This window comes from Vidua macroura, chromosome 14 (assembly GCF_024509145.1).
Source record: "Vidua macroura isolate BioBank_ID:100142 chromosome 14, ASM2450914v1, whole genome shotgun sequence".
Lineage (NCBI taxonomy): Eukaryota > Metazoa > Chordata > Aves > Passeriformes > Viduidae > Vidua > Vidua macroura.
The window spans coordinates 10040454-10063305 of record NC_071584.1 but is presented as its reverse complement, the minus strand read 5'-3'; the positions used below and the strand labels follow the sequence as shown (position 1 = coordinate 10063305).

Genomic DNA, 22852 nt, shown 5'->3' with positions numbered 1-22852 from the left:
GTCTGTTCTAAAGTACAAAGTTAACTAGGCAGCTTCCTCTAGGATTATTTGCATTTTATTCACAAGCAATGATGTCTCTTTGTTTAGTTTAAATTTATATTTTTGCCAAATTGAGTTTTGGACGTCATAGGCTTTGCCAAGGAGTATTTTCAGATTTTCCTCTAATATTTTTCCCTTTTAACTAATTTCTATTGTAGATAGAGGTTACTAGAAACAGTTACAAGTGTAGTTTGCTTGTAGAATGCTTCTATGTTTTGACTCTCACAACAATTACGTTCTCAATTTTTTTCTTCACCAACAGCGCTTTATCCAGTATCTTGCATCCCGGAACACTTTGTTCAACTTAAATAACTACCTGGACAAAAGTGCCATGCAGGGTAAGGATCTTTCACTGAAGGAAATAACTGTACTCCTTTATTCTCTGTGATGGTGCATGTATTGGTGCACACTAGGAGCTAAATGATATTTAAATGGAAGGATGTTTTGATTTTTATTGTGTGAGACATCAAAGAATGTCCAGCCAAGAATGTAGACACAGGTAAAGTGAGATTCTGAGTTACCTAGGTGAGTAGTAGAAATCTGTCTGTAATGTATGTAGCATTGCACATACACAGCTGTAAATTTTACAAAGTGAGCTCTTGATGCTCATTAGAATAAACCTGATGAATTATCAGCACGATAATTTTTGTTGTTGTATTTTAAAGCCTCAAGAGTAAATATTTACTGTTAAGGTGCATGGAATGGTAACTAAGATGTGCTGTATAAATAGGGAGAACTTCTTCAAATCTCTGATAAGTCCTTTAATTACTTGCTAGTGGTAGAAAACATTTTTAGGTTTTTATGTGGGTTTTGAGGGATGGCAGATAAGTTACCAAACTCTTCAGCATTTTGCTAGAAATACATTTTTATTCTGATTTCAAGAACATCTTAACAAGAACTGCTTGGTGCTTGCCTAATATTTTATGCTCAGTTCTTGTCTAATATTTTAATGTGTTTAAGGTGTTTATTCTCATAATTGCAACAAATGCTTTTCTAATCTTAGCCACTTGGGAAGAAACTAATATCACATCTCAAGATCCTGGAAAGTGCCTAGGAAGGACTTCTTATGCAAGCTGACGTAAAATAGAGCAGTTCTTGAAAAGAACTGAAAAACTGTATCCCTTCAAAGTGTCTAACTTACAAATGCTTAACTTTTAGGCTATGATATGTCTACCTTCATCAGGCGATACAGCAGATACTTGAATGAAAAAGCACTTTCATATAGACTTGTAGCAGTTGACTTCACCAAAATGAAAAGAGGGTAAGACTACTACTGCTACTTCTGTTTGATCCTTCCTGTTGCAGGGGGTGGGACAAGGAAGAATACAGTTGTTCCTGAGCTTGTCATAGAACAGTGCTCTTCTGGCCCTTTGAAGCAATATTGCACTGTTGAAACAATACAATGTGTGCTGAGATCTCTATGTTGTAAACGTGTGTCTTTTACTCTGTAGGATAGATGGAGTGATGAGAACTATGAATCCTGAAAAGCTTCTGAAAACTCTTCCAATCATACAGAACCAGCTTGATGCACTCCTTGATTTTGATGTAAGTACTTTAAGCTCAGTGTTAAGTAACATTCTCTCACTTTGAAGTGAGAGTTTCATTATTTTGTTAAATACTAATGTACTTTCTCATTGCTTTCTACACAGGCAAATCCAAATGAACTAACAAATGGTGTTATAAATGCTGCCTTTATGCTCCTCTTTAAAGATTCCATTAGACTTTTTGCAGCATACAATGAGGGGATTATTAATCTTTTAGGTATGTGAGAATTTTTTTAGCTTTTGAATTTTGTGAAAGATACTGAGAAAACTAAAGAACATAGAGAATGTCTGACTTCAGTTTCTTAATAAATTTTCTCTGCTCTGTTGCTGTGAAATGAAGCCTGTCTTAGTTTTAGTGACCAGGAGCATAGGCTTACACATCCACTTCTACCTGGAAGAATACATGTTGAAACAGAAAGTGAAATAAGAGGGTGATTGGTGAGACTGAAACAAAAATACCATGAAAATGCAATGGATAACCTTTGCAATTGGACTGTAAAGGTTTGGTGAGATATGTGGTGTTCTGAGTATTTAATATACTCACAGTGTGGCTGAATTCTGTTTTCCTGTTCTTTCTTTAAAACTTGACTGGTCACCTTTGATAGGTACCTGAATCTGCCTGAGCTGATGAGATGAAATGGGTTTTTTTGGAAGGGTGATAAGCTCTTAGCAAAGCCTTTTCATTACTATTTAAGCAAATTTATGAATGAAGCCATCAGTTTGTTCTGTTAATCCATTAATTTTTACTCAGTGCCATATTTGTAAGTATATAGGGCAAAACCATAAAAAGTAAAAGATGTGGTTGATGCTCCTTTTGGTAGGTCAGTGCAGTATACATAGCCACTTCAGTATCAAATTTATCAATTTATCAATTGATAAAGGGTCTAAAAAGGTAAATAAATACCAGGAATATTTTCAAATGATAAAATAATTTGTCTCATTGCCAGCTTTTTGAAAAAAAAAAGCAGGCTTTTTGAAAATATTCACCATAATACCTAATTTAATAATTTGCACTGATTCGTATCCACTTTTAATAAATTTTTGCATTTATAGCCTAATACACTGAAACAGAAAAATCAGTAGTTGTCTATGACTTATTATAAAAGGTTTCAGGTATTCTTACAAGCATGTAAATCTCAATAGCTTTGAGTTACTGCTGTCTGTTCTCTTACTGAGGCTTGTGTCAAATTAAATTCTATAATAATGTGTCAGCTTTTTGCTGGGGAGGGTATTATTTTACAAGAGTTTTATTTGCATCCTCAGAAAGATATTTTGATATGAAGAAGAACCAGTGCAAAGAAGGCTTGGATATTTACAAAAAGTTTCTAGCCAGAATGACCAAGTTGTCAGAGTTCCTCAAAGTAGCAGAGGTAAATAAATCTATGTGTATGGAAAGGATATAATTTAGCTCTCTGTATTGGTACAGTATCAATATTCATAGGAGCACCTTTAAACAGATTGTTTGCTTAACTTCATATACAAGGAAGTTTTCTAGAGATTAGGTATTTTAAAGATTGTATATGCTTATTAACATGGAATGGGATTCTTGGGTATCCTTTTTATTAGCCAGACCACATAGTAAACTTTCTGAAGTGCCATTATAAATTTTATGAATGCTCCAGAACGTATAAACTGATTATTGCAGTCTATGTAAAAATATTTATAGGGCTCTCCTTTAACTAGTTTCAGTAAGCAATGCGGCTGTTTCTAATGCTTCTAGCAGGCTTTTCTACATGAAAGTTAGGCTGGATGAAAAGCTGAGTTTGCCTTGAGATGCAGTTTAAAGCATTTTTGATTTCTAAGGTGTGTTCCTAGTGAAACTTGTACCAGTTCAGAAAATTATGAATATCCCTTTTTAATATGCTTGCTTCTATGTAACATTCAGACACTGCTGGTTTTTATTTTCATTGGCACTGTGTGTAGTAATGTACTTTTTTTCCTTCTTTTTTTGTAAACCCAGCAAGTTGGAATTGATCAGGGTGACATTCCAGACCTTACTCAGGTCAGTGTACATTGTATATTGATTAACCCAATATTTTGTTCTTTGTGCTTTTAAAGGTTGATATGTAGCATAGTAATCTTTCTTCTCGAGACTGTATTCTCTTTCATGTATTTATATGTGGGAAATATGTATAGTAGCTTCTCACATGGATTAAATGTATTCAATACTTACACTTTGCAGTTCTTAATGTGATTTTTTGATTGTTTAAAGCAATAAAACACAGAGAAAATAATATTTTTCAAGAACTTCTGTTTTTTATCACAGAAGGCAGGTAAGCAGAAGTATCTTGCCATACCTAGAGGAAGACTTTCTATTTCACTCTAAACTAATGTTTTCCAACACACTTAAAGATAACAGTGAGCTGGTTCTGTTGAAATTTTTTTGTCCCCTTAAATCTGAAGAATAAATTTGATGTTTCTATATCAGCTCTTAATGCTGTCTTTGATTTTACTCAGTAGTATGAGGGACATGTGCAATCTAGGTTGTGTGCTGCAAAACTCAGTCTGAAAGGTGGAATGCAGGGAAACACCTTCCAGTGAGGATAAATTGAGGGGCAGAAGGGAGGTGAGAAAATGGTTTGACCTGGTGAACAGGAAACACTGATAGTGCACAGAGGTCAACAAGGTTATTCTTTGAGTCCCTTCAGTTTATAGGGATGTTTTATTTCTCACCCAGGGCCAACCCAACAGAGCAGAGTGCTTGTCATTATTTCTGTAGCATGGAGTAACCTGCAGGGTGCAATGAACAGCCTGAGGAGACTTGGGCACAAACTGCAGTGCCTTAGAGCTCGAGTACTGGAGCTGTTGGAGTGCAGTCAGTGACAAACTGAAAATCTAAAGTGTAATGTTTGAACAGTCATATCTAATACTACATTAGCTTCTTGAAATTAAATTTCATGGGTTAATCATGAAAAATATATCTAGTGTGAAGATTTGCCTAACCTTAATCAGTGTGTTTTTAATATGGAAATCAAACCTAAGCCACAGACTTCCATTGTCAGTGGTTTTCATTACTGCCTACAGTATGATTTCCATCTGAAATCATGCATGCTTCAAAGCACAAATCTCTAATGCTTGCTCCTAGCATTTAATATTAATCATTTTAAGAACTTGCCTACGTGGTATAAAAGAAATATGACTGAAACCACCAGGGTAAGAGCAGGTAATGACTGAAAACAGTAGTTTGAAGTTTTCTGTTGATGTTTGATCTCAGCGTCATACTTTGTCTTTTGATTAGTACTGCAGCATTCAGCTGGGCTGTATTATGCTAATCACATTATACTGAAGTCTGAAGTTATTTATACCTCACTGGGTTAGTGTGCACTTGTCCACTTAATTGGGTCATTAAAGCTCTTGAAAGCAAGTGGGGTTTTTTTATTTACTGGGAATAGGGGTATTTAACTTAATTTTGCTGCTTTTTTTATCTGAAACTTTCAGTGAGAAAATACTTAATGTCTACAACATTTTATTTCTAATAGCTCAGCTGTTTTGTTGTAAGTGCACTTATATGAGAAAAGCAATTCTGAGCTGGTGGTAGACCTCAGCATCCTGTGCATTTTGGCAATTTCACTGCCACTGTTAAACATTCCACTTAGAAAATGTTATGGCATTTAATATGAGTTGAATAATTGTACATCCATTTAGTGGCACTTCAAAAGGATTTGCTGTAATTTCTTAATACTGCCACTTTTGCCTGTTTCTGTGAAGAAAATACTTTCCTTTGTAGGTGCCCTGTTTCACAGTGATGTTGCTTTCTGTTAGTAACTGTTCTTGTATTTCATGAACATAAGGGGGTTGTTTCCCTCTGTATGGATGTTAGTCTGTCATGTGCTTTGGGGGTGGGGGATGGAGGTGGATCATGAAATACAGCCTTTCTCAAGTCAGTGGCTGGATTAGCCCAGGTACAGTTTCAGACATAAAACTACCCTGTTCACTCCAAGTCTGATGTTGTGTTGGATATCTGCAGTAGTGAGAAAGTTCAGAGGAGTTTACTGGATTGTTTGGTTTAGTTCTTGTGGTTGAGGGGGTTTTCAGTGGGTTTTTAAAAAAGTAAGTACAGAATATGCATTCCCACACAAGTAAGTTTGAGTAGATTTGGAAAGAAAAATATACAAGGAAAAGCTTTCTGCAATTAGGCCATAGTGTCCTGTTACTAAGATTATCTAAGTAGCTGTGCCATGCAATACCTTCTGCAAGCTGTTGTGCCTCCTGAGAGGTAAAAGTATGGAGAGGTTTGGTTTGATTGGGATTATTTTTTTTGTTTTGTTTTGTTTTTTTTTTTTTTCTTCTTGTTTTTGTTTGGTTGGTTTTTTTTGTTTGGTTTGGGTTTTTTGTCCCTGATACCTTTCCAAAAGGTTATTTCAAAATGTCCCCCTTGGGATTTAGCTGTCTGGGTCGAACACTGAATTTATTCATGACCTGTGGTGAGGTAACTACACTGTCTTAGCTTACCTTGCTCTACTTAAGAAATACAAGCTCAAGTCTTCATTCATTTTGAGACAAGCAGTTTTACAAGATTATTCTGATTAGTTTTTTGGTTTTTTTTTTTCATCTCTTAATTAATCTAGCTTGAATTTGCCTTCAATGAAAGTGGGAATCTAGAATTGTGCTTAATATTTCAAAGGGGAGCTTGCCTGCCAAAGCCTTGTGTGAATAATATTTTCCTCTTTCCAGGAAATGCCTTGTTCTAGCTTTTGGTACAGAAGGGCTAGCAAGGGCAAGTTTATTTTTCCTCCAAACAATGCCTGTTATATCTGTTCTACCTCCTGAAAGTTGGCAAGTGGTAGGAGAGGCTTAGTGCCTCTGAAACCCTGCCGAGTGAGGAGGACTGAGCTGGCAAATAGATTTACATTTTAGAGGTACATTCCCTTCATCTAAATCTGCAGTAGGATTTATTTCACTTAGAGTAATTGAGTTGGTTTATTGTACAGTTACATGTTGAATAGCTACTCAGTCTGCAGTAGTGTCCTTGGGATCAGATTGGATTTGATTCCATTTTATCAAACCTAACATCCTGCTGTTGTCAGGTGTTTCTACTGCAAGCCTTTGACTGTAAATATTTGAATGGAGAGTGATTGGGTTATTGGGTGATGGGGAAAGTATATAAAAAATGCCAGGTCTTTGTCTGGGGACTTTTGTGAGTTTAAGGGAGTAATACTTAATCAGCTTTGGTTATTCAGTTAATTCTAACATAGCAAATACTGCTGCCAAAACCAAGAATTTAACTTGCATGCACAGAAGCAGAGCCACTCTGGGGAATCCTTCCTTTCTGCCTCTGTGGTCCCACTCCTTTTAAGGAGCCACCACTGAGTAGATGGAATTTGGGTGTGTACGATGGCAGCAAAATCCAAAGGCACAATTACTGATGTGTGAGGTTTTGTTGGTTTTTAGTTGATGAAAAAACGAATGTGTGTACTAAACAATGATGTGTTGATAGAAGCAGTGTTTTATAAATACATTTAATTTTAGGCACCCAGCAGCTTGCTTGAGGCACTGGAACAGCATTTGGCTTCTGTGGAGGGAAAGAAAACAAAGGAAGTCTCTGCTGCCAGCAGGTGAGCACCCAGCGAATTACAGCACTGCCTGTACTTAAGATTTGCCATTGTCACTCTAACAGTTTTCAGGATTCAGTCATGTGCTATTCTTGATTTTTATTCACTTCTGAATGTATCTTCCTAGAAATATAAATAAAGCATATAGTGAGTAATAGTCTGATAGCTTAGCCACATTTGAGATGTATGTCTGTCTGTGTCTCAGACAGACTTCTGATTATGCTGCAATAAACCACTGAGCTGAGACCTTGTATATTATTCATTTTAGCTTCTACTTTTTTAAAGTCCTTTGACTTGTAACATTTATAAGGTGTTTGGATCTTGATACTCTTCTTACCCAAGATAGGATGGTATTTATCCGAATTGTTATTATTTACATATTCTTGACCTACCTCTCAGACCATGAATTTATCTTAACCTTCTCATAAAAGTTATTCAGCCCCTCCTCAGAACAGCCAAATTAGCTTGGAAAGAAATTGTGCTGAAAGAAACTGTGTTATTCTTTCTGTCATGTACAGTATCAGTATGTATGAAAATATTTCTGACTGAATAATGAGACATCTCTTTTGGCATAGACATTCTCTCCCACAGAAACTTAGTAAATATTGATAAATGTATCAGGCTGAACTGTGTTCCCAATTTGCTGTCTTTCCCCTCAGATTATTTTTTTCAAGAATCTAAGGATTCACTGCCACAATACTCTGTTCATATGTATAATGCTGTGTTTTCTTTGCTGTTACATCGTGTACAAACAAGCTTTCTGTGCCTCTGACACTTGAATAACATTCCAGTTTAGTTATCTAGTTATCTAGATAACTTTAAAGAGGAAAGACAACTGCTGTCTTCTGCATTTTCCTGTTCCTACCTGCTGAAACTCAAGGGAGTCACTCTGTGCACTTGTGCCTCTTTGTCACCAAACTGTTTTTGGGTTGTCTGCTCTTACGTACCAGAGAGTAAGAGAAGAAGTGACTGGGAGAAAGATGACATGTGACTAGATAAGGCACTTGATGATGAAACTGTAAGTGATGTACACCTGACCGTGGGTTTTTAATATTTTTTTTTAATTATTGCTCTTTTTAGAGCCAGTGCCCTGTCCAGTGCTGTTTCCACACTTGCCAATACAGGAATGTCATTCAGCCGGATGGATGAGAAAGAAAAGCAGCAGGCATTGGAGGAGGAGCAAGTTAGACTGCAGGCACTTAAGGTAGTATGTTTTTATCAAGTTTTGTATTCAAAGATTCTTTTGTAATTGGGTAAAACAGTGTATGGTGATGAAGCTTGCAAGGTCACTCAGTGAGGAGTGTGAGCTGTGGAAAACATACATCTGTGCTTTGACCAGTGCTGTAAAAATACAGTGAACATACCTAGAAGTAGTGAGGGATGTAAACCTGAAATTAATTTAAACAAGGTGTTACATTGCTACATTATTACTGGGTTGCACTTTGTCATACTGATTCTAAACGTCTGAATTGAACCATGAAGAGACTCATAAAGTAGGGAGATGAGTCTTCCTAAACAAAGGTCCATTAAGCTGTTTCTCTGAGTGACTGTGGAGGGAGCCTGGAATGTGTAGCTTGACTAGAAGTGATTTACTTCTAGGCAGATATGATTAAAAAATAGTTATTTAAAACAACAAGTCTCACCTTGATTTTTACATGCTTTGTTAAAACAAATACTCTTACCTCTAATTTCAGTTATTTTTCTGGTTTTAGGACTTTACAGAAGAAAAAGTGTTTCATTTATTTAGACCATAATTAAAATTTTCTTCTTTGAAAAGGTCTCCAGGACTGAAATGTTAATAAATTAATAAGACTAAAATGTCAACTGTCTCTCTCACCTTTCAGGAGCAACGATTAAGAGAAATCTCTGTTGTATCAAATTCCACTTCCACATCAGCATCCCCAAGCACTTTATCAGGAAAAAGTGTGAATACCACTGTAGCTGTTGACCTCTTTGCTGCACCAGCACCCACAACAAATAGGTGAGAGATATTTTGCTTTCCAGAAGAAACAAATTACTGCACTGACTTGTAGCTCCACAATCAACTGCAAGACTGTGATCCTAGTTACCTCTCAGGTACCTTTTGCTGATGTTTTCTTGGTGTACCCACAGGAATTCTGTCAGTAAGTGCTTAATTACCAGTTTGTTGTATCACTGTTTTTGATGGGCTCCTAGCAAATAAGAGAAAATGAGATTGGTAGGAGTGTTCATAAAAAGCAAGAATACATTGCCTGTTACATATCTTCATATTTCTCTCATTTCTTATTCAGCATGCCCAACCTTTCTAGTGATCTTTTTGATCTTCAGCCTGCATTTGTTCCAACTGTGCAAAGTACTCCAGCTATATCAACATCAGCAAGCAATGCCTGGGGAGGTGAGCTCATACCTTGATTTGACTCTCTAAATGATAAGGGAATTCTTAGAATACAAGATTCATACTTAATTGAATCTGCATCTTAAATCTTAACTATTTTGTTTCCAAACATTCATAACAAAATATGAAGTAAATCATCTGAAAATTCTGACCAACTTCCTCGAACACATAACATCAGTGTTGATGGAACAAAGGAGTGGAACTGTTCAATATAGGGGACAGGGAGAAGAAATATAACTCAAGATCTAAGTTGAAAAACACTGGGAAATGAAACCTAAGCAGGTGTAACTGAGAAGATCCTGGACTAGTATTTCCATTTAATTAAGCAACATTTAATATACTTCTCATTTAAAAGGTGTTGGTAATTTCAGAGTTCTTGTAAAAAAGCTGTGGACCCCAATATCTTCACCCATCCTTCCAAAGAATGGTCATGTTAGATGTCAAAAATGGCTTAAATGCCAAAAGAAGACAGTGATAACACCATGGTAAATATTAGTATTTTAATAAGTGGAATTGATACTCTTACATGCTGTTTAAAAGGTAGATTATTGAAGCCAAAAATGTAGTATCTAACTTCTTTGATATATGTTCTGTCATTCTCCCCCTCCCACCTTATGTCAATACTACAATTATTTTCCCTAAACAGAGAGCTGTTAGGATTTTTATCTGAAACTAAAAATTTGAATGTAAAATTTGTATTTAGATAATATCTATCTAAAATTTGTATTAACTTTGACTGATGTTAGGTAGAGTATTTTCAACTTGACTTTGTCTAGATATTCTCATATTCAATCATTTCAGTCTGTTTTTCTTTTCCATTATTTGTACTCTGTATTCTTTCCTTCACTTCTGCATCTGAAAGGTCCTTTCTCGTCTTCAAATGGTTGTGTTGGTTCTCCACCTCATCTGGACATCTTTGATATGAAGCCAGTTGAAGAAGCTGTAAAATCTGCCACCCCTTTCATCAATTCTTCTTTTTCCTCCAAACAAACAGTGGAACTGTTTAGTGGTAAAAAAACCAAACCCCATGTAATTTATTTGCAACTGGAGGTGATAATGCTAATAATGTGGGCCATGTAATCTTTTTGTGGTTTGGGCCAATCTTTACTTTTTATTAACAAGTGAAAATGGTGCATTAATTCCAGGTGTAGTAAATTATGTTTCTTTAAACGTTTATTTCTGTAGTTGAAATAAGCTACTATTGTGTTCTGCTTGCCCAGTCTAGACAGCCTAAGACCTGCAGCTGATTTCTTTCAAACTGCAGCCTCCTTTCTCTTTAGTAACGGGGAATGCAGGAGTTACTTGGCTTTTCAAATCTGTAAAAAAAAAAAAAAAAAGCCTTTTTATATTAGTAAAATTTCCTAATTTTTAACTTCAGACTTAATTGTTGAATTCCTTCTTCCTTTTTCTCTTTAAAACTGATCTTATTTTCTTCTCTCTTTTTTGCAAAGATGACTTTAGTGGTCATAAACCAACATATGCTTCTGTGTATCATCCTGTGACTGTTGATGGTAATTCAAGGTTTTTTGTTTTTGGTTTGTTTTTTTTTTTTTCTTTTTGTTTTTTAAAACTTTCTGGTTTCACTAGAATGAGTGATATGACTTCATGGGTGTATTTCATTACTCAACTTTTTTTTCAGGTTTTCCTCTTCATTCAGCTTCGAGTACCGCCTCTTCAACAATTAATGTGGACTTTGATGCTGTTTTTGGAGGAAAATCTACAGCACCAGAGTACAGGACTGCAAGCGGTAAAAACTGCCTCATGACTAATTTATACCCTACAGGCAAGAATTGCTTAACAATTTAGCATAATTGCTATTGCACTTGGAAATTTAATAACTTAATACATTTGCAAGGTGATTATGGGCTGGTAAGAGGCAATCAGTTCAGTTGTTAGTTTTTATTTACTTTAAAATTAGCTTTGACTGATTTCATTCTCTGTGTAATGACTGTTTCCTCTCTCTCTGGGGGAACACACTTTGAACGTGGCCCACTGGATTCTCCTAATGGGTAAGCTCCTGTTCCCTTTTCTTCTGTGCTTTCTCTTGATACATGGCAATGACTTCCCTCTGACTCCCTTGAGAGGCACAGCACTTGCAGAAGTGCAGAACTGGTTGTGTGTGTTTCTTGAAGAATACCTGAGTTAGACTCTTTCTCTTCTGTATAGCAAAGTATTGTTAAATTACAGTTAAAGATTCTTTTAGATTAGTAGGTACAATATAGTGTTCCATGAAAAAAAAAAAGAAGTTAAACTATGCTTCTGTCAAAGTTCTAAATATTTCCATCATGTTGAACCTTCACATTATACCCAAATTAGTGCTCTATAAAGAAAATACCTTCCTGGCCTATAGATGTCATTTATTAAATATAATGTAACCATTTTGTTAACAGTTGCTTTTATTTTCTTTGTTTAGGTTTTAACTTTCTAGATGATGTATTGCAACCCACAGTACCACCACAAAGTCAAAGAGCCACTGTAGCCAGCCAGCAAAGTGGAAAAATTTTAGCAAATGACCTTGATTCTTCACTTGCAAATCTAGTAGGAAGTAAGTGTGAAGCTTTTACAATTTACTTTCCCATTTTTTACTAAAAGCAAAACAAGCTTTTTTTCCCTCCCAAATTAAAATGCTTAAGGATTTTGTCTGCTTTTTTTTCCCCACAGATCTTGGCTTTGGAGGAACTCCATCCAAAAAGTAAGTGCATGTATGTACTTAGAATATTCTCACATGACTGTTTGAAAGTCTCTGGCACTAACATGGCAAGGATCTCATCTTTGAAAGAGTACAAAATAACTGAGAAGTGCATTGGAACAGTGTCAGTCACCATAACACAGCCAACCTTAAGTTTTAAAGTAACTCACTTTAATTAGTTTTGCAATGGCTGTATTTTTATTGAAGTATTTTTGTTTTTATGAAACACTATAAAAACTACATCAAACTCCAGTTAATCATTATATGCACAGTACAGTACTGGTAGTTCACTTTTAACACAAACAAAAGCCCCAGACTTCATACTTAGTGGAGAAGAGATACATAAGTAATTACTGAAATTTTGAGTGTTTCTTCATAGATTTCAGCTGTGTGCATGCATTAAGGCATGTTTGGGTTTCCTGTTATGTTGTTTTACTCTGACTGTTGCCTCTCCATGAAAACTAACAACCTGGTTTCATTTTAGATCAGATATGCAGTGGTCTCAGCCTACAGAGAAAAAACTTACTGGTGGAACAAACTGGCAAGCAAAAACAAGCACATCAACCACGTGGAACCCGACTCCCTTACCCACTATTCCACACATGGTAATTTCTGTACTGTGAAATCACACTTCATGCTAGCAAATGCTGCTTCTCTGCTTGCGTTAATTTATAAAGAACAGCAAAGGCATTTGATACAAGACTGGGGGTAGCAGGGAATGCTTACAGGATCATAGGATCTTACTGAATGAGTAGAGATTTTAGTATGCTTTATTTCCCCTCACTGAAAAACTTGTGCATTAAGGACTTACATCTCAAGTGAAAGGTGGATTACCTGTCTCAGTTCATAAATTCTTTTGGGATTGAAACAAATGATCCCAGTCCAGAAAATTCCTGATGTGCATGTTTGAGATGCTCCCACTCCCCATGATGCGTACACATGCACACAAAAATTCACCTTTAAGAATCCAAAGAATGTGTTTTAAGGGCAAAACTGCTGTTCCTTCCAGTCTTTGCTCCTTTTTCAGTTTTATCATGAAACACTGCTGCAACCCCTGCAAGGCACCTTAATAATAAGGTCAAGCAGCACTTTGGACTTCTGGTAATGCTCAACAGCAACTTCATATTTTTAACACAGTACAAAATGTTAAGTGTATCTTTTACAGTTATTTAAATGAAGAATTTTCATTTCTAGGAGGAGTATTTGTAGGCAACTGACTTTTCTATGATTTTAAAAAGAGATTTTTCAAGGGTGGTGTATTCATAATATATTCATAGAAATACGAATCACTTCTAAAACGTAGCTGTCTTAGAGGGAAGTGGATGTTCATCTCAGTTACATAGATAACTAGGATAATTACCACATTTCCTGTGAATTTTGGGCTGCTGTCTTGACTTAATTTTGCAATAAGCATCGTTTTGCCTCTAATGCCTATTTTCCTTATCTTATGACTGTGCTCATTCAGAATTAGAGAAGTTGAATACAGTATTAAATCCAATACTGGACTCAAAAATGAGACTAAAAAATTTGATGAGAGGGCACAGTTGTATTGCACTCTCATGTGAGATTTTTTGAGACCATACAATCTCTTTATCCCCCCTAGGTGCTCTAGAATGTGTTAGAGTGCCGATGCATTTTTATTTCTGGAACATAGAGGGTACCTTAGTACCCAGTGATTACTGTGTATTTAAAGATATGGTTTTATTTCATGTGTTCATCAGGTCTAAGCATTTGACTGTTTTATGCCAGGTGTCTGGTCGTGCATTTTCCTGGAACTCCCGACAATTACTGATGTGAAGATCTAGCTCAGCTATGAGCCTCTTTAAAATCTGTGCCCCAGAACTGCAAAGATCTCAGTGTCCTGGCTGGCCTCTGCACTCAGAGCTAACCCTCCAATTCATGTACCACTGCATCCTATCCCACAGCCAAGTGTTTCACCTGCGTTTCAGTGGAATTAGCACAGCTTAACAAAGCATGGCCTCAGGAAGCACATGCACTGGTGTGCCTGTGAACACAACCTGATATAAGGCTTAAAATGCTCTTCATTTCTCTTTTGCCATATTGTGATACGTGCTGACATCAGATGTTAGTATGTGGGCAGCATCGACCTGACTAAACATCTGTTGCTATTCACTTCTTAAGCCAAATGGTCACTGGCTTTCTTGGCTTTTTTTTTTTTTTGCCTTTCTCTAATAATGGGAGGAAGAAGGAGCATTGCATGCCATGCCCTCTAAAAGCTTCTCACACATGTGCTTGTGCAAGCAATATGCTCAAATCTGGCTAGGTGTAGTAAAATTTCTAATTTTGCTGTAAGTTGTATGAGTGGTAACTTTCTAAGCTTATTAACTTATGTTAGTGTCCTTGCATTTTTTCCCTTCACACTGTAATTGTTTTAATAAATGAGCATAGTTAAAAACTGTTACAGTACTGGACTTGAATCCAGCCCTTAGTTAGAATTTCCAGCATAAATACTTATTAAATAATTTTTTATCTTATCCTTTTGCTATGCCAGAATGGAGTACACTATCCTGGATATGTAAGTCAATTTCTTGAAAATACATTGGTTATCTCTAGTACTGAAAAATATGTGTTTTTCAAAGTTATATATATATATATATTACTAAGTATGCATGAGCTTCTCTAAAATTTAAAATTTTCTTGTTTAAAGGTACCTGCTCCTATCACATACCCATTGACCACACCTCAAGTGCCTGTATATGGAATGGTAAGAAGCATGATTAGTTTTGTATTCCTGAAAACTGAGTTGTCTCTACCAGTGGGTTTCATGTCATGAATTATGATGTTCAAACCATCCTGCAAATTAAATCTGCTGGCAATAGTGTTTGAAGTCTGGTATGATTCTCACACTGCATTGAAAGAGATGAATCTGAGGTTTATAGCAGTGGTTTTTAAAAGCCTTGACTTTATTCTCTTTGTGTGTCTATATGTTTCTTTTCTACTATACTTAAAATGCAAAAAGATGTATCTTGTGGAAGCAGTTTGAATTTTATATAATTGTTTTCATGGGGCTTTTGTTTTTCTCACAGGTACCTCCTCAGGTTGGAGCTGCTCCTTTGATGGCACCCCAGTCAATGATGTACACACAGCCTGGTCTAAGGCCAACAAATCCTTTTGCACCCGTTTCTGAAACTCAGGTGAACAGTGCTCTTTAATCTTGCTGACATTGAAACTTCAGCCTTGGCAAACACAACCAAATGCTTCATGAAAGGCTGCAGGTGTATTTCTGCATGTGAAAGTGAGGGGTTCCTCAGTCTAGGGCAGCAACTTTTGCTGGTGAGGAGGCAAATTATATATATATTTTGCTGGTGAGGAGGATGGAATTATAGGAAGCAAGGAAGAAAGTAAAAATCAGATTTTTACTTCTCACTGTTTCAATATTAAGTAAACAGGTGAAGATATATAGGTTTTAGTCTCCCTGTGACATTAGCTGGATACTTGGTTTAATCATGCTGACCAGACCAGTGTTGAAGCTTCTTCAAGGGTCAGGTGATGTGGGAGTGAAAAAGGCATGGACAGGAGATCATTCAAGCTGGAGAAACTGTACTCCTGTCATCCAAATACATAGGTCTTAATATTCTTTGGGGTTTTTTGAAAGTGCCAAAGCCTATAGACTTAAAGTAGCAAAGCAGCCAAATAGGTTCTTTATTCTAAAACACTGGGAAAGCATTTGTTATTTAAGTGGCATTAATACGTAATCTTTGTTTCACAGATACAGTTTATGTAGAACCACCAAAGCAACAAGATGTGAGAACAACCAAATACTGGTAAAAAAATGAAAAGACTGAATTTCAATCTTTCCATGATGTATTCCTGAACAGGGCAACTGTTTATTCCCTGTATAATACAATATTATTTTGAACTGCAATGCTTTAGAGATTCTTGTTTATAACAGTCACTGCAGTGTGAAGTCATGTTTGTTTCCTGATTTTTTTTTCTTTTTTTTTTTTAACTGCTCAGCAGAAAACTGTATTTTTATTGAGGTTGACTCAGAAGGTGCAAGCTGGATTATGATGTTCAAAATCAAGGAGAAGATTACATGATTGCTCTACAACCTTAATCATCAGTGGATTACTTTAGGAATTGACTGAGAATGTCAAGGTTATTTATTTTAGTAATAAATTATGTGGCTGTTGTAACCAAGACACAACATGAAATCAAGTTGAGCAATAAAATTTTTATGTGCTCTAATAAATACTCTGATAGAGCAGTGCTTGCATTATCGTAAGGCCACCATTGTGTGACATCAGACAGCTTTTTCACATTAGAATAGCTTATAGTATTTGCAAACTTTATAATGTGAGTTTGAAATGCTGTGAATCAACAAGACACATATTACACAGACAGTAAAAATAATAAATTGCTCCATTGGTATGTCAGTATTACAGGGCTAAGTAAAAAGAGCAGCAGCTGCAAGGCTGCAAGTCTGTGATGGAGTAGGGGAAGTGAGGGTGTTCCAGAGCAGCTCATGCTGCCTCCAGGAGGTGCCAGCAGCTGCACTTCCACAGGTACCTTCTCTGCAGGTGGCACCTCCCAGCAGGGGCTCAGGGAAGAGCTGCCTTGGAGCCAGGGTCTGTTGGTGCCCCAACCACAGCACATGGGAGCGCTCTGAGGGTCTTGTTGATAACTGCAGTGGAGGCAAGAGAGCCAGCTCTACTTTCTAAAGTCCATTAGGTCAAAAGACTCAAACCTTGCAGTCATGCTGACACTCATGAACTGGCAACTATTTTGAAATTGTCCAGCTGTAAAGAATAGCTTGTGCTTCTCTTTTGAAATAAGAACCTGGTTGTAAACCATATAAAAATAATTATTTTTAAATGTGTATATACATGTAAACTTTTAGATAGTTGTTTCTTTGATGCTGCAGTAATCTTTTTCTTCTGTAGTAATTTCAAGGTAAAATGCTACATTAAGAAATCCAGACTCTTTTTGAGAGGAAAATCTTTAAAATCAAGTAATTTAAGAAGTATTGCTGTTCACAATGGGTCAGATGTATACAGACTTCTGGAACATATTTTGTACTTAAATCTTCCTTCAGAACTGAAATTGGCTATGAAAATGCCTTATCTTGTATTTTTCACTGTCTGATAAAAAGTGATAGCATTAAAAAAAAACAGTAGTTATAATTAAGTAGATAGAAGTGGGAACAACCTTTCCTCCAGATGTTTTGTGGCAAAATGCAATTAAAAGCTCTCCTCTAAAATTACTTCTAATAATAATTAATATTAAAGCTGAGTTTTCTATTGTTACAATAGACCTCCAGTGTAATATGTCTTTTATCTTTTGGGAGAGTCTGTAATTGCAGAAATATCTCTCACTCTCACCATAAATGCAGATAGGCCTGAGAAGCTTGTTAAACTCTCCTGTAGAAAACTTCTAAATTAAGCACATTTCTCAGAGTGAGAACAACCCTTCTATTTTTCCAAATGGCTAATTCCGTCCAAAGAGTGCAAAAGTAGTATTTCTTAACCCTATGGTAAATATTTTGCCCAATGAATCAATGCAAAAGAAACAAAAGTCTTCTCCCCAACCCTTGAAATCTGTAACTGCTAATTTCCTGGAAAATGAAACCTTGCAGAAATTTAAAACTCAGTGTTCCTTGATGTATATTGATTTTGAAAGAATTTGGACCCAGTATATGGTAGTTTAATGTTCAAGTTTGAATTACAAAGGGCTTCAAGCTTTAATCCACCTTTATTGGGTTGAACAATTGTACAATTTTAAGCCAATGAGTTCTTCAGTGCCTATAGCTGCCCTCCCCATGCTGAGGGAATAGATGCCATTTAGAATGGGTCGTTGCATTGAGGGGACTGTTTATTTAAGATACAGTGAATTCTATAGATTCGTTCAGCAGTCAAAAGTCTTGTGTTCAAATTAGATCTGTCCATGTAGTATAAATGTCTGGGCATTAATGGCAGAAGTGAGAGTGCTACAAGCAGGCAGTTCCTAGCACTGTAAGCTGTTAGGTCTTTCTTATACTGAGTTGTATAAGTAATAACACATTATTTTAATAAAATATGCAAATAAATGCCTGGCAAGGAGTATATATTTGTTACAACTTTATTTCAGATTCTGAATATCTGGAATATACCTGGCTCAGAAATGGATTTAGTACTGGATAATAGCTTGCATTACATCTGATTTGCTCTGGATCTTTTAATGGTTCTTTTGGTCTGCTTTCTTATAGCAAAGCTGTCTGATACCAACTTATTAGTATTAAAAAGGAGAAACAGCCACAAAGTATGTTTTTAAAACTTTATAACCTACCTTCTTTTGTTGCTTTGAAACACAGCTTACAGCTTGATCCTTGTGAAGCAAAGATCCCTTTGTACCTTCTCTCTGCACACAAGTGCGCAGGACTGGGTTTTGCCCAACTCTTCTTGTGCATATTGGAACACATAAAATGGCAGAGTATGTGTTTAAATAACATACATGAGAAGTGAAAACCAAGGACTTAGGATGCTGTCAAGGCTTTTATGGCTATTCTCCACAAAAAAAAACCACTTTGAACACCAGGGTTCTGAGGGTGACTGTACCAGCCTGCAGAAACTGCGAACAGTAGTTGTGATGAGTGAAGAGAGATGTATATAAATGTGATTTTCCTTCCAACTCATTGGAACAGAATCATGTTCTGAATACTTCAGGAAGCCGATAACTAAGATGTCTCTCCATGTTTGTCTGAACAAGGAGGAAGACTTTGATTTGTGCTGTACACTTTGCATTATTTTACTTTAGTGGGTCACTTGAGCCTCGCTTGCTGGGACTTGGTGCTGCTACAGGCAGACTATCAAGGAATACGCCATAGGATGACTTCTGAGGGACTTTGGAAATGTGGATTGTGTGAGGCCTCTTGGACTTGAACATGTACCTCTCTAAATAACTGGGGTTTTCTAATGTTCTCTAGATGTAGTTTGACTTTGCCTCCAAGAACTTGCTGATTTTTTAAAAATAAATTTTGGACATGTGTACTAGAAAAATCTCTATTCTGTGCACATAGTGGTGGAATATTTGTAGGTAAAATAACAAATGGACTTGTTTAAGAAAGAGACAAAACCAACGGCAAAAACCACACGCAAAAGTAACAACAGCAAAACTTCTGACTACAACACTGAATACAGGGTGTATCTATCCCCAACTGGATATTTTGATGTGTGGCAGGGACGGGGGTTTACAATTAGAATAGTATGCACTGTGGATCGGTGCTTAATTTGTACATAAAAAGGAAAACTTTGTTTGGGGTAGTTTGTATTGTAAGGATAACATCTAAAGGCATTGTATCAGTCATTTATTTCCATTGAAAAGATTATATTTTTGAGCAATGGAAACTGTATATGTTATCATTTATACATTACTGATAGCTAGGACTATAGAAAACCTGTTGCTATGACTCTGAAGATGTATCTGACTTGTCAGTGATCATTGCTGCATCACTACTTTATGCAGATTCTCATGATCATTTATTTAAAGAGATTGTAGTAACTGGTACAGTTACAACAGGAATTGTAACGTCAAATCTTGCAGTATATCTCAGATGTGTATCCTTGTGATTAAGCTTAATCCTTTACCAAATGTTTGGCTGGAATCTCATCTTGGAGCAATGACAAAATAGGTGCTGGAACAGATTTCCCTCACCCTAACCCACACCTTATTTATTTAATAGGTCTTGTTTTGTATGTTATGTTTTCCCCCATAACAGGTTTGTGCCTTTTATTGGATATTTATTTAAAAGGAGCTATGATAATTTAGGTTGCTTTTTTTCAGATGTATTCTTGTACAGCTGTTCCTTTCTGTGAGTTCCTTCATTTTATAAGAATACAGAATGTGTGGAAAATATACTAGCCACAAACTGGAAAAAAAAAATCTAAGGATTTATGTTCTATTAATTTTTAAAGAAAAAAAAAAAGCCTAAGCACAAGACTGGCTGTGTTGATATTTTAATTGTGGAACTTCACAATTTGTTAATATGCAAATTGTTCATTTTTTTAAAAACTGCTCATATCCACATATTTGATGAAACAAGTTTTGGAAAAAAATAAACTTTGGCATATGCAAGCTTTGTGTATACGTGATCTTTTTTTTTTGTGTGTGTTCTTAGGCTTAAGGCTTTCTATAATGCCTATAAGCCATGGCTGAATTAGGGTGCTTAATTGGCTTGTTCCTCATCTGTGTTTACACTGGAGAAGAGAAGGCTCCAGGGAGACTGTGAGCCTTGGTTGAGTTTGCCTAGAGCTGGATTCATTCCCCAGCCATCATCATTCCAGCAGAGTGCGGGCCTGGGACAGGTTAAGGAAACGTGGCTGCTGCAGGTGCTCCTTCTTTCTACATCAGAAAATTCTAATTTTAATAGTTGTATTTTTGTTTCTTTAGGTTTCAGAGATCTGTTTTCAGTTGTGAGTTTGGACTACTTAATAGTTCGTTCGTGTTCGTGTTCCATCTCAGTGCGGAGGCGCCGGGCAGCAGCGATGGGCTGCGGGCTCGGCCCGGCGCTGCCCGGAGCGGCCGGCGCTCAGTGAGCTCACTGCGAGGCCACGGGCCGGCAGTACTGGTGCGCCTTTAGAGGCGTTTATTGTCAATTGCTAAAGGCATTGCTCCTGTTTGCTCTATTTGGCTTGTCCTCTACGCTGAGGAAAGGCAGAGCAGCTGCGTTTAGAAACAAGGGCGCTTCCTCCGTCGGCAGAAGGAGAGGGTGGGAAAGGCGACATCTCCCTCCCGGGACAGGGCAGCCAAGGCACTCGCAGTTCCTGCCACCCCAGGCACCCCGCTGCCCGAGCCTTCCTTTTCACACCGGAGCCCTCCCCGTCCTCCTGCCGGAGCCCTCCCCTTCCTGCCCCTTCCTCCCGGGCCAAAGGGCGGTGCCCGGGGCTGCCGCCGCCCCGCTCGGCGCTGACGCGGTGACGCCGTGTGGCGCACGCCGCGCATGCACCGTCCGTTCCCAAATGGCGGCGGCCGGAGGCAGCGAGGCGGCGGCAGCGGCGGGCGGGAAGCGCGGCCCGCTCGGCATCCCTGAGGCGGCGTTCGTGGTGAGCGGGGCCGGGCAGCCCTGAGCCGGTGCTCCTGGGGCGTGGGGCTGGGCATCCCCGAGGCGGCGTTCACGAGGAGTGAGGGCTGTGCTCCGCCAGCCGGGCCCGGCCCCCGTGAGGCGGCACCTCGGCGGGCGGGCGGGCGGTACCCGGGGGGCGCGGATGGCGGAGGCCCTTCACGGCCTCAGTCGTGGGCCCTTTCCCGGGTGAGTTGCCCTGTTTGGATCCCGAGCTGGTGCGTTACCGTACGGGAAGCTCAGGTGCCCGCGTTAAGCAGTATCGTGGTGTTGCACGGCAGACGCAGGGCAGCGAGCAGCGTGTTGGGAGAGCCCTCCTGGCACACTGGGCGGGGCACGCCTTGCCGCTCCTGCCCCACGGATAACGTGCCTGCTCCAAGCACCTTTCCATACAGCTTCGTCTCTTAATCAAGTTTTACACTGCTGAGAAGATTCACTGTTCAGAAGCGCCTATGTGTTCTTGAAAAACAGCAAATGTGTATCTTTGGAAAACAGGCCGAACTTGTTTATCCAACTTTAAAAACTGATGTACCGAGCGTTTGATGATTCTGTTGAGGGGTTGAAAAGCAGGAACCAGTGACTTATGCAGTGACATAATCTCACAATCATCTGTTGTCCGCTTTCAGCTGTGAGCTTACTCTTGGTACACGGTCTTGATTGCTGTTTTATTTCCTTTGATCAATAATTATTGATCACAGTGGCTGTATCTAGCTGTCTTGGGGATCTTGGGGAATGTTGGATATCCGATGTCCCCCATCTGATACAACTGCTTTTATAGAGATAAATTTGTTTGACTTGCAGTTTGGTGTTTCTAGAGGTAGTGCTTGTACTGCTGATGTGTCTTGTCTGGGCATAGGACCTGACCAGACAAACTACATTTGCTTTTACTTTCAGTGCATTTACTTTCAGTGATCCAATTCCTCCTTTTCCTTTAAGGTTTTTAACAATAATTGGCATCTGGCAAATCCTTACTGGGCTGGAAAACCATTGCTGCTTCCAGCTAACTTCTTTCCATGCCTCATGAGAGACCAGCATAGATGAAAGTGAAAGAGAGGTCTCAGCTGCCCTGTGAGACCTCACTGATCCTGACAGAGGAGAACTTGTGGTCTCTGCTGACTCTGCAGTGCAGGTGGCCACCTGGCAGGAAGCAGGACATGAACAGCCTCAGCAAACACTTTAAGGGCACCTGTCACATCCCTCATTCCGTGCTGGTGGCTGCCTTTGTAGTTGCTGGGTTTGGTTCCATGTAGTTTCCTTTCAGTACCTGTGTCTGAAGTATCTTATGTGCTGTAACATGTGGTATCAAGAGTACTGGGGCTGTGCCTTAGTCCTGTGCTTCTCTTCAGTTCTTCAAGACCTTGTGGATCTTCATAATCTATGGATCTGAACATCTTGGAAACTTCCTAATTCTCAGTTTTGACAGGTGCTCTGATCAAATACAGTTGTGTCTGCAGAAGAGATCTTCAATGGTGATCATAGAGTACTTGGATGTAGATGTTAAAATAGACTTTCTTTTATTCAAAGTAAGCCTGCACTGAGAAGTTGTAATGGTATTCTGCTCTGCAGCGTGAAAATACTGATGTCTTGAGGGTAGGTTTT

General features: G+C 38.1%; 1 protein-coding gene across 13 annotated transcripts in view; it reads left to right on the top strand.

Moving 5' to 3' along the window:
- The window catches only part of VBP1 (VHL binding protein 1), a 39585-nt gene that overhangs the window by 8986 nt on the left and 7747 nt on the right, over positions 1–22852 (top strand). Inside the window, exons 3-23 of one of the 13 annotated variants that reach the window (XM_053990600.1) lie at positions 302–377; positions 1198–1300; positions 1491–1584; positions 1689–1800; positions 2847–2953; positions 3544–3585; positions 7053–7138; positions 8216–8339; positions 8980–9116; positions 9406–9509; positions 10372–10518; positions 10961–11020; positions 11149–11256; positions 11923–12054; positions 12171–12201; positions 12683–12803; positions 14711–14734; positions 14867–14923; positions 15246–15353; positions 15929–15983; positions 18509–20280. In XM_053990600.1, coding sequence (XP_053846575.1) covers positions 302–377; positions 1198–1300; positions 1491–1584; positions 1689–1800; positions 2847–2953; positions 3544–3585; positions 7053–7138; positions 8216–8339; positions 8980–9116; positions 9406–9509; positions 10372–10518; positions 10961–11020; positions 11149–11256; positions 11923–12054; positions 12171–12201; positions 12683–12803; positions 14711–14734; positions 14867–14923; positions 15246–15353; positions 15929–15943 — 1788 coding nt within the window. In that variant the 3' untranslated portion in view covers positions 15944–15983; positions 18509–20280. Of the gene's footprint in view, positions 1–301; positions 378–1197; positions 1301–1490; positions 1585–1688; positions 1801–2846; positions 2954–3543; positions 3586–7052; positions 7139–8215; positions 8340–8979; positions 9117–9405; positions 9510–10371; positions 10519–10960; positions 11021–11148; positions 11257–11922; positions 12055–12170; positions 12202–12682; positions 12804–14710; positions 14735–14866; positions 14924–15245; positions 15354–15928; positions 20281–21130; positions 21237–22852 lie in introns of those variants that run through there. The other 12 variants (XM_053990598.1, XM_053990597.1, XM_053990596.1 and 9 more) reach the window with 12 other exon arrangements.